Source organism: Diadema antillarum, unplaced genomic scaffold (genome assembly GCF_040938485.1).
Source record: "Diadema antillarum isolate AM-2024a unplaced genomic scaffold, OU_Dant_1.0 scf00000223, whole genome shotgun sequence".
In the NCBI taxonomy this organism is placed as follows: domain Eukaryota; kingdom Metazoa; phylum Echinodermata; class Echinoidea; order Diadematoida; family Diadematidae; genus Diadema; species Diadema antillarum.
Window position 1 is genome coordinate 760,672 of NW_027271112.1, and position 11,943 is coordinate 772,614.

Below are 11,943 nucleotides of genomic sequence, written 5' to 3' on the forward strand. Positions count from 1 at the left end.
ATATACCTGAAGTAGATGACTTTGCATTGATAACAGGCACCTCAACCCTACATTGTTATCAAGTAGTTGACGAGGCTGACTATCTTAACATGCATATGACCTTTGCCCTGAGGAAAGTTCGTTGTCGGTGTTTACACCGTGATCATATTCACATGATGCGGAGCAAGGATAAAGCAGGTTGGAATAACACCTTGTCTGCCTGATCGTCTGAAATAATATACCGGTACTGATAGCAGAATTCTCTATCCACCAAAGTCATTTGTTTGTGTGTGTGTGTGTGTGTGTGTGTGTGTGTGTGTGTGTGTGTGTGTGTGTGTGTGTGTGTGTGTGTGTGTGTGTGTGTGTGTGTGTGTGTGTGTGTGTGTGTGTGTGTGTGTGTGTGTGTGTGTGTGTGTGTGTGTGTGTGTGTGTGTGTGTGTGTTGTGTGTGTGTGTGTGTGTGTTGTGTGTGTGTGTGTGTGTGTGTGTGTGTGTGTTTGTTTGTTTGCTTGTTTGTTTCTTTGTTTCTTTGTTTCTTTGTTTGTGGGTTTTTTAGACTGTTGGAGAAGGTAGAAAGAGATAGAATGCTTGAAAGCTTTGGTACAATCTTCACAAGTGAATTCCAGACTTCTATGTGATGTTTGGTCTTGTAGTGTTACTTAAATCCTTGTAGCAGTGAATGCAAAGTAGGTAGTGATAGTATTAAAGCAGTCCAGTCTTTAATGTTTGCATTCTATAATCTCACCGCAATTTCCTTTCCTCAACAAATTTTCACCGATTTCTCTCGCCTGTGTGCTTCCTACTGGTAGTATAGAGACAAAGAGGAAGTGAAATGACTAATTGACCCCCGTTGAGGTGGCTGTTGGGGTGATTAGTTAGTGTATGTAGACATGAATGTTAGCACCAGGAGTGGAATCCCAAGCTCCAATACCTTTCAAGAAGATTTGTCAACGTCACTGTTTCTCAAGTGGGGATATCTTCTGTTGTCAGTAGAGGGCAATGTGAGAGTGTAACATCATACAGAAATAATATTTTATTCTTGGATGGCACTAATCCACTCCTGGTGATGTGAAAAATATTTATGGACTACCCTTTTAACAAGTGGGGTAATTTCCTGGCTAGCTATCATCATGTCAACAATAGATCTGTCTACTGAAGTAATCTGTGGAGTATCTATCACTCATCTTGGCTAAATATCCATCAGATTTCTTACTTTATCATCATATGATATTTTGACACATAGCCGTTTTAGTTCTGTAATGCACACAAAAATTTTATTTGACTGTAATTGCCTCAAAAGGCTGATTAGCAGCTAAGTTTATTGTGCTTACATCAGTAGTCTTCTTTGATTTTTCTGTTACACTACTACTAGCAATTTATTGAGTAATACAAAGAGAAATTGTACATTAACCAGTAGTGTTGTGTTCAATGCAGCTTAATACTAACATAAGCAGAAATATTAGTATCCATCAATGCTTGTATTTGTTTTTCAAAAGCAATCGTTTTGCTTTTAGTGCTCAAGATTATGAATGCTTGGTAGTGAAAGTAAACCAAGTTTTTTTTAATCAGTTTAAAGGACAAGTTCACCTTCATAGACATGTGGGTTAAGAGAATGCAGCAATATTAGTAGAACACATCAGTGAGAGTTTGAGGAAAATCGGGCAATCCGTTCAAAAGTTATGAATTTTTGAAGTTTCTGCTTGGTCACGGCTGGATGAAAAGACTACGTAAGCTTGTGATGTCACATGAGTACAACGATATAAAGAAAGAATAAAGAAAATTCAACATAATTCCATTTTTCTCGCATAATAAAAGAACACTTGACTTCTCTCTTTCAGAAGGCAGGGGGAATAATATTACCCTTAACATACGTCAGTAGCAAGTCGAAGAAATGTGCACTTTATTCAAAAAGTAAAGTTTTGTGAAATGTTCTTTTTATTTTCCTTATACAGTTGTACGCATGTGACATCATACACTGTAGTAGTCTTCTCATCCAGCAGTGACTTCGCAAATACTTAAAATATTCATAACTTTTGAATGGATTGTCCGATTTTCCTCAAACTTTCACTGATGTGTTCTACTAATACTGCTACATTCTCTCAATCCTTATGTTTATGAAGGTGGACTTGTCCTTTAAGAAGATGCACAGCCAGTGCAAGCAGGCAATTTTAAAGGGAAAATCCAGTCTAAATATAAGTTAATCTGATATGAAAGAGTAGAATATTACGAGTTCAACGGTAAAATATTGATCAAAATCGGGTGAAAAATAAGGAATTTATGAAATGTTTACGTTTTGCTTATTTTTCTGGAAAATGTTCTTGAACGGTCAATATGAATATGAAATGGCAAATGTCATTCCCTCACAACTTGCCATATAGTCAGTACATAAAATTTTGAAATATCCAGTCTTTCATCAAATCACAATTATACTCGAGGCTCAAATCCAGGTATATCTAATTGATTACTATTCTGAAGTTATTTAACCTGGAATAACATCATGTTTCAGACTTCAATGACAGAAACATTGAATTTTCATCATTTTTTTTTTTTTTGTACATGATCAGTGGAAAATTGTGAGGTTATGACATGGTCAGCTCACTCATTTGCATATTCATATCCACTGTACAAGAACTGTTTTGCAGAAATTAGCAAAATTTCATAACTTCCTTATTTTTCATCCGATTTCAGTCAAATTTTTACCATTGAATTCATAAGATTTTATTCTTTTTTATCAGACTAACTTATTTTCGAACTGGATTTCCCCTTTAATGCTTACCCATAAGAAATGCTTGAACCATTGTTCTGTTTATAAGAACTCCTGTCATTTGTACTCTACTTTTCTGTTTTGATAGTTGAATTTATTGTAAGAATGTGGTCACTGTCTTATTAGTGTGTTGCAAGTACTGTAAAAGTAGATATTTTCGCGTGACTAATTTTTTGCGCTTGGCCCGGCAAGAAGAGTTTTGCGTGCTTTTAATTCCATGGAATCAAGACGGCAACTACTGGAACATACAGGCAGCAAAAACATTCGCGTACTTTTATTTTCGCACTAGTTTCTGGTTGCGTGAAATGCACGAAAAATTTCCACTTTTACAGTAGTTGTGTCTGCTGCCCCTATTGTTGACTCCGTGTACAGAATGTCAAGATGTCGATCCCCTACTGTATCTGTATGAAATGCATTTGAAACCAGTGTGAATAACATGATTCCCAATATCTCATATCATTGTGCCTCATTGGCTTGTTGTCAACCCTTTGTTGTAAAAATGTGATGAATTTTATTGTTTTGGTGCAATTCTTCATGAAATTGGCTTTGATTTCGTCATCATGTGCTAATATAAAAGACATTAAAACTCAGAGTTTGATACGTCTTCTGAAGTCAGTCACCTGTCCAACATTTTGCCATGTGACACAAAGTCCAGGACAAATCAGAGCAGGTGTTTAGACTCAGGGTCTAATCCTTTAATATCTTTTTCCTTTTCTCTTTGCAGTGCAATGGTCTCCAAACCAAAGGAGTTTGCTAGCAAGTTCAAGAATAAATTTGGCAGCGCAGACAATCTAGATAGTATAAGTAAGTAAACAGTCAATGCTTTGTTTGAACAAACTGCTTTTCAAACATATCAAGGATAGTAAATTGGATGTATTCCTGAAAATATTCAAGAATTGACATGATACATGTTACCTGGTATTTGTTCTCTTTGTGCTATTCTTACCGGTTTGAGTGTACATGTACTTCATGAGTATTTTTGTTTTAATGGTGAAGACATTCAGAGATTAGGAAGCTACATAGTCAATTAATTCTTTTATAAGGAGTAAGACTCTTTCAAACAGTGTGAGTTATGTTCTTGTTGTCATTCATGTTACTATTTTCAAAATCATGTTATTTTCAAAATTACGGTGTAATTTTGTTTTCTTTCTTTTTTTTCTTGCAAATGAAAATCTGTAATTGCCATACATATTGCAGTAGTAAAGGTAGCTTCTATAATTATCTTCTTAATTTTTTTTCTGTTGAATACTGTGTGCTGGTGTCTTGACGTTTAATCCTATACTCTTGTTTCAGATGATGAAGACGACCACAATTCTGTCGGCGTCCACAATAAATCCAAGAGTAGCTGGTTTGCTCCTTTACCAGTCGATGCATTGTAAGTTTAGTTTTCTGGCATGTTTATGATAGATGATCCACTCATAAACTGGTTTCATATTAAATGTTTTGGTCAAAAAAATAATGGTTATCACTTTCAAGTTCAAGAGGATGGTGGATTTCATTTCCTCATTCATCACTACTGTGTGGGTGAGATAGAGAGAGAAAAGGACTGAAACATAGAAATGTTGAAAAGGGATGGTCAGGAGGTTTTGTAGATTAAAGGGATGGTACAATATTGGTGGCGATGAGAATTGGGCTTTTAGCTTTTCGCGAGATACCAAGAAAACACTTATGATATAGTACAGAGCACACCATTTTAAGAGGAATTCAAATTAGTTTATTTGATAAAAATCGGGTTTGGAATGACTGAAACATCCAAAAACAAAGTAAAACAAAGCAATCGTAATAAAGTGTGGGTCCCACACTTTATTAGAATCGCTCTTTTTGGATATCTCAGCCATTTTATAACCAATTTTCATCAAATAAATGTTGAATTCCTCATAGACTTACATGCTCTTTCATATTTCATAGGAGGTTTCTCATTATCTCACCAAAAAATGTTAGAAACCTGAAATTAGGTCTCAACCAAAACTATACGATCCCTTTAAACTAGCACTTTGAAGTGTTACTGGTAAGTTGTGAGGTTTGTAATCAAGCAGCATAGATCATTCTTAGCTGTATTTCCCTGGTTAGACCATCCTGCTCTCCCAGGGCCAGGATTTCACAGAAAATTTAACTCCCATCTTGTGTCACCGCAATCCAGGGTCTGTGAACGCAAGCCATGTTATATGAAATGCTACATATGACATTGAGTTTCATATAAAAACTTCTGTATTGCTGAATTCAGAACACAGCATAAAGAGTGCATTCTGATTTGTTTTGTTCCTGACACTGAATAAGTTTGTATTCCTTGTATAAATGACTGGGTAATGACAGTTGCTCGGAACAAGTGGTTGTGAATATGTTATAAAGTCTGCCGGAAAAAAAATAGAGGAGAGTTGATGAATTGACTTGGCATGACATTTCCCACAGACACAAGTCAGCCAGTGATGGTGATGAAACGTGCAGTTTGACCTCTGGGTCAGGGGCCAATGGTCATCCGTTGCTAGGACACGACGACATCGAACACCCGCTGGCAGGCGCCGTCAACAAACTCCAGAGGACCGTCCAGGAACTGACCGCCAACCAGAGCAGACTACAGCAGAGCTTGGAAGAATTACAGGTGAGTAATTCTTTACCATCTATACAACTTTATTGGGATCTTCAAGGAAAAGGAGATTTTGGTGAATTTTGCATTTAAAATGGACAGCGTTCTGATCGAAATTTTAACATCGTGATTAGCAGACATGTTGTCAAAGCTGTGTGCTGGTAGTAAATTTAGCACGCTTGAATCCAGATCCTGAGAAGTTTTGTTGAGGTTTGGTATGTAACAATCTGTATGTATTACACTGTGATGGAAGCCCAAAACTTTCTGCCAAATCCATATGCCAAAGCCATAATTTGATTTGTAAGTTTTAGCAGAATACCAAGTTTGGTTAAGGTTTTCATTTTGTTATTGCTATGCTGCCTCTGTTTTGTTTTGTTTTGTTTTTTTTTTTTTGCCGCATCACGATTTTAGAGCAAAGTTGATTGGCTTAGGATGGCAATACCCCACACTATGCTTAAATGCAATTGAATTTCTATCAGAATCACTTTTACCCTGAACAGGCGGGGCTTTTTCGGCTATACAAAGGGGGGGGGGGGGGGGCTGATTCCGGCACCCCCTCCCCTGAGATCTTGGTCATCGGTGGCACGATTGCGATGAAATTTGGCACGTGTGACATCCAAGTCGTAATCTACAAGATTGTGACTTACGATGTAAAATTATTGCGTGAAAAGTGATTGGGAGGGGGGTAAGCCCCAGCCGTTTTATGGTCAAGGAAATCATATGCATGAAATATCTGTGTCTTTATGTGTGTTTGTGCATGCTCTCCCCCCCCCCCCCCCCTCCCTATTCATAATGCTCCTGTCACCTACTCAACACCACTTCTCTCCTCCCCCTACCATCCACCAGAACCAACTCCAGCACCACCAGCAGTACTTCAGCCAGTCGTTCCAGGAGGAGCGCTACCGGTCAGAGAGACTTGAGGAGCAGCTGACCGATCTGACAGACCTCCACACCCATGCCATGAGTAACCTACAGCAGGAGCTAGGCTCGGTCCAGGAGAGGTTGGAGTACCGTATGGAAGAGAGGAGCCGGGACTATATCGACTCCGTGGAGCAGTGCCAAACTAGAGTGAGTCCTGGTCTAGCTTCTGTTTCGTAGACTGGGTAGGACTGAATGAAGACCTGGTCATAGAGATCGCAAAAATGCAGTGCTTCGTGAGGATGGGTCAAGGTGTCCTTGTTCAGTGGTTAGAGGAAAGCTCAATTGAGGACAAGGTCCCTAAAAACAACTTTCACTCAGTGGCAAAGAGGAAATGGGTCCAGGTCTTGCTTTGGTCTCATGAACTATGGAAAGTAAAACAAAGACCAGGGGGGCATTTCATGAAGCATTTTGTCCGACAACTTGGTAGGACAAATTTGCCCTCAGCCAATCAGGTGCAAGGATTTCAGTAGCTTTTAACAGTTTGTCAGACAAAATATCTGACAAAACGCTTCGTGAAATGCCCCCCAGGCCATAGAAATATCCATAATGATGGGGTTGGGTCCTGTTCTTTGTATCTAATGGTAAACTAAAATAGCTCACACGATATAACAGTGTAAGGTCCAGGGGACAGCCTAGTGTAATGCCATACGAACCTCATAGTCTTCATTCTCTGTCATCGCATGAGGTCATGATCACAAAATCTAGGATGCAAAAGACATTTTTGATTCATTTTTTTTTTCATTTTTGAAACAAAAAATACTGTTCCAATTATATGTCAGTCGCTAAGTATTTGTATTGTCTGAATGAAGATGTACATGATTGCAAAATTCCATTCTTTTTAATTGGAATGTTTGCAATTGAAGCTGCTATAAAAAAAAAAAAAACTCAAAGAAAATGATAAGGAAATGTGGGTAATTTTTTTATTTAAACTTCAAGAATATTCCTTGTTATGTAACAAGTGATGTACACTGGAAAGATTTTGTTTTGCTTTATGTGATGATGGACTTATTGTACTTTAAAATGTTTATGATGGCACTAATTACATTGTACACCTGTTTTGCGATAAAACTCTTCCAATATTTACTTTATTGATGTATGCTTACACAGAAAACAGTTGTCAGTGGTTGCATTTGACCTTTGATCTTTGACCTGACCTCTCCATCACACCAATCATGTCTCCTCCCTGATTCAGATATCCAAGATAGAACTTGCCCAGCAGCATCAACAGGTCATCACCCTAGAGGGCTATGAGAACGCCAACGCGAGGGCGCTCTTATCCAAATTCATCAATGTCATTTTACTGGTCCTAGCCGTCATCCTTGTCATTCTCTCCAACGCAGTCAACCTTGTCTCACCGCTAGTACAAACGAAGTGAGTCCGTCTTGAAGGCAGCAGTGTCGGATTGAGCTCGTAACTTGTTGGCTTGTAGGATGCTATGGAAATTATCGTATTCATGAAGCCAGCCTTAAAGGGATGGTATAGTACTGGTAGAGATGAGGATTGAGCTTTTAATTTTTAGTGAGATACTAAGAAGCCACATATGAAATGGTACAGAGCATACAATTGATTTTAAGAGGAATTCAAAATTCATTTGATGAAAATTGGTTTTGAAATGGCTGAGACATCCAAAAACAAAGTAAAAGAAAAAGATCCTAATAAAATATGGGTCCCACCTTTTCTTAGGATACCTTTGTTTGGATATCTCAGCCATTTAAAAACCAATTTTCACCAAATACACTTTGAATCCCACCTAGAATGACATGCTCTTTCATATTTCATGAGAGGTTGTCATTATCTCACAAAAAAGTTGGAAACCTGAAGCTCCATCTTGACCAAAACTGTAACATCCCTTTAATCAGAACAGGAATGCTATCTGGAAAACTTGTAATTTCATGGTATATACATGACTGGTTAGGAATACTTTATGTTAGCTGTATCAAAGCGATATGTAAAATGCAACCCTGAAAGAGGAAAGTCAGCACTCAAACTAATGCTGAAGCAGTCATTTTCGCAAGGGTTTAATTTTTGCAAATTTAATGAATCAGTGTTGGACTGTGAATTTAACAACACGTTAACATGTCATGCGCTAGGGTAATAACGCACTTAATACAATGACGTGTTATTTCGCGAAAGCAACATCTTACGAAAATGTCCGTTATCTTCTCATTCGCGAAAATAACAGCTTATACAGTAATCAGAGCAGGTGATGCAAGGAACAACGTGAGAGATTTCTTCTTTTTTTTTTTTTTGTTCGTCTGGAAAACAAAAATTGCAAAGCATGAAATCTTGTTGGTAGCTTCAGCAGACTGATGTAGAAATGACTGTCACTGACTCTGTCTCATTTTCAGCTGACTTACAGTGATCTTTTCCCTTTCGACTCCTCCCAGATCTCGTCTCCTCGTCACACTTACCATCGGAGCCGGCCTCTTTTATCTCTGGCAACAGCGAGAGATGATCGATGGGACTCTAAGAAACTTTAGCGACAACTACCTGCAATATTTTTTTAATCGATGACAGGAGGTGATTCCATCCCACACGTGGACACTCAGGTGGGACTACACGACAAACGCACACTGCAAGTAATCTTTTCTGATCACTATTGTGGGAATCAGCGTGATTGGCTTCTACTGTGTGAGGATGCATGTGCTGATTTTATGGAAGAGATTGAACATGCATCAATGTGAATAGGTCGGACCAATAAAATATTTAATGAACATCATTCTTTCCTATGAGTGGGACTAATGACTGAGTCAGTTTGGCAAGCCGGTATGTGTACATGATATTAAAGCTAGTATTCCAACCATCATACATCTTGGACCAGACCAAACTGGACAAAGCCGACTATTAAAGCGAAGAGGGAAATTTTCCAAGTTTGTGTCCGAGAGATTCCTCTTTGAAGTGCAGCCTGTGATCACATGACAGTCACATGACCTGCATGGCTAGCCTTGCGTCAATGCTGGATGCTCCTGGCTGTTGGGCTTTGGATACAACCTTGTTGAGAGACGTGTCTGAAACGATAAGACTAGTCGTAACAATGTGCAAACTACATTCAAGATTCTCCATTGTACGCAATTTAGTGTTTGCACATTCATGTCTTTTTTTGTTCTCTCTCTCTTTTGTGGCAGTTTTCCACATTTAAAGAGAATGAGACACCGCAGAGGGAGATGTAGTTCTGTGTTTCATTGAAATACACTACTGTGTAGAAGCTGCATAATTGAGGCTGGCTGTCATGTTTGTTCTCCTTTGGGAATGTTGAGGTCATTTTTTTACATTTTCCATCGAGAATAATTGAGAATGTTTACTGTCATATTTGTGAAGGGACATAATGGTGATTATATGTCATACAAGAGGACTGCTTAAGTACAAATAATTTGGCATCAAATGCCACAATATCTCACAGGTACACTGTAATATCCTGGTATAAAATTGGTAATTATCCGCATAGTGTTCTTGGTACCACACTCCTTGTTCCAGATGACACCCTGAGGTCTAAAACGACACCCTAAATATGATGATAGGTCATGGTGGCGTATCCAAGTCTCTTGGTGGTCAGAATGTGCTGATATAATGTTCCATATTTCTCTGTAAAGAATACATTTCAAACAATTGTGATATTGGGAAAGGGGTCATGATGTGTTCTAGGAGATCGGGAATACAGCAGACTGGAAAATTTGTTCTGTGTTGAAAGCGTTCGGACGAAGTCAGAGTTGTCGTATGTCGAATATTGTATTCATTCTGTTTGCTTTCCTTGGTGTTTTAAAGATAAATGTGCTATCGTCGTACTGGTGGACTTCATAATGCTGTTTTAAAGTTTCTTTTTACTTCAACTTTTCCATTCATGCACTTCCACAAACACAATTTTCCTCTTTCTTTGCGTTCTTCCTTTTGATCTGATGTTTTAAGTGATATCTGACCAGTACATGTACTTAGTCCCACATTCTCTATTCCGTGTATGTTTATTTCTGCTTGCAACTCAATGTAGAAGTTCGACCATGGTAAAATCAGGCCAACTAGAGAAGATAAACTGTTTGAATTTTTTAAAAGTCCAGAATTACCAGATTTAATGTCATTTTGTTGGATATGACAAATTGTTTTACCATTCTTTGGTATGGTATATTGTATACTTCATCCAACCGTCGGTTTGTACACAAGAGATCGTAGTCCTTGTTTGTAAGCAGTGTAGCTTTGTAACGCTTAATGAGTAGATGACACTAGATCCCAGAATCACTTGCCCAAAAGTGTCAACCATGATAGATTGTAGTTCGGGACCATGTATCGTAAAGTTCTTCCTTGAATGGCCTAGGTATCATCTCTTTTCAATGGATGACATCATCTTTTCTCAAGACCAAAGATGCATTCAAGCACTCTCCTAAAACGAACCGAACCATACCCGCGCCAGAGGAGTGCTCAAACACTCCTAAAGTGTACCGTACCAAACCGAGCCACAAGTGGACCACCTCCCAATGTGCTCCATAAGTGCACCAAAAGCGTACCAAAATTTCGCATGTGGAGAATAACACATACACACACCTACGTCATAATTCAAAGAGTTCATTCTCTTTGTTCGGGACATCTGCAAGTAGTTTAAGTGTGCCAGGTGAATGACGCTGTTGCTACAAAATGCGTGACCCCTCTAAAAATAACTCACGAGGTACACTTTGTCTAGAGAGCGCTCGAACACTCCAAATCTGGTAAAGTTCGGTACAGATTGCTTTCGTTCAGTTCGCTTTGATTTGCTTATGAATGCTCGAACGTACCCGTGGTGTCACCCAAGGTGACTTTTAATGGATGGTTTTAGTCTTATCTAATTTTTCCCCCCACAGTAGTTTGCAAAAATAGTTGCTTTTGCTCCTTCCAAGTGGGCTTGTATCAAACCCTGAATATCATTACCAAAAATGGAATCTAAGCACTCTAAAAGCAAGGGGGAATTATGTATAGGCAAAAAAAAAAAATGGGATTCTAGATATTTGTAAACTCCTACAAGTGTTTGTTTTATATTGTACATGTTTCCGCAGACATGGAAATTACACTGTCGGCATTCTGTGCTGCATGTATTCTACATACCTGTAGCAATTATGATGCCAATGAAAACCGCCCCTCCACCCGTGACTCATGTTTAAAGGGATCGTACAGTTCTGGTTGAGACCTAATTTCAGGTTTCTAACATTTTTAGGTGAGATAATGAGAAATCTCATATGAAATATAAAAGAGCATGCAATTTTATGAGGAATTCAACGTTTATTTGATAAAAATTGGTTTTGAAATGGCTGAGATATCCAAAAAAGAACGATCCTAATAAAGTGTGGGACCCACACTTTGTAACGATCGCTTTGTTTTACTTTGTTTTTGGATGTTTCAGTTATTCCAAACCCGATTTTCATCAAATAAACTTTGAATTCCTCTAAAAATGGTATGCTCTGTGCTATATCATAAGTGTTTTCTTGGTATCTTGCAAAAATTTGAAAGCCTATTTCTCATCTCAACCAAAACTGTACTATCCCTTTAACCATCAAAGAGTAAAAGAGTGAGAAATACAAGATGTTTCAACCAATGTACAAACGATTACACTTTACATCACAGGAAATGTTCATGCATCTGGCCTTCAAATTGAGTTCAAACAGAAAAGACTTGCAACATTCACCGTTGGTGTGTATTTGAATAGACTGGGCTAGATTTTATCCCACTACAGACTGTAC

At 38.3% G+C, this 11,943-nt stretch overlaps 1 protein-coding gene across 4 annotated transcripts in view; it reads left to right on the forward strand.

Moving 5' to 3' along the window:
- Positions 1-11,045, forward strand: part of LOC139724610 (transmembrane and coiled-coil domains protein 2-like) — a 134,229-nt gene extending 123,184 nt beyond the window's left edge. For all 4 annotated transcript variants that reach the window (XM_071635746.1, XM_071635745.1, XM_071635747.1 and 1 more), the window contains 6 exons: positions 3,467-3,546; positions 4,036-4,117; positions 5,152-5,341; positions 6,173-6,394; positions 7,440-7,618; positions 8,635-11,045. In XM_071635746.1, the coding sequence (XP_071491847.1) occupies positions 3,467-3,546; positions 4,036-4,117; positions 5,152-5,341; positions 6,173-6,394; positions 7,440-7,618; positions 8,635-8,761 (880 nt within the window). In that variant the 3' untranslated portion in view covers positions 8,762-11,045. The remainder of the gene's footprint in view (positions 1-3,466; positions 3,547-4,035; positions 4,118-5,151; positions 5,342-6,172; positions 6,395-7,439; positions 7,619-8,634) is intronic.
- The last annotated feature ends 898 nt before the right edge of the window (positions 11,046-11,943 follow it).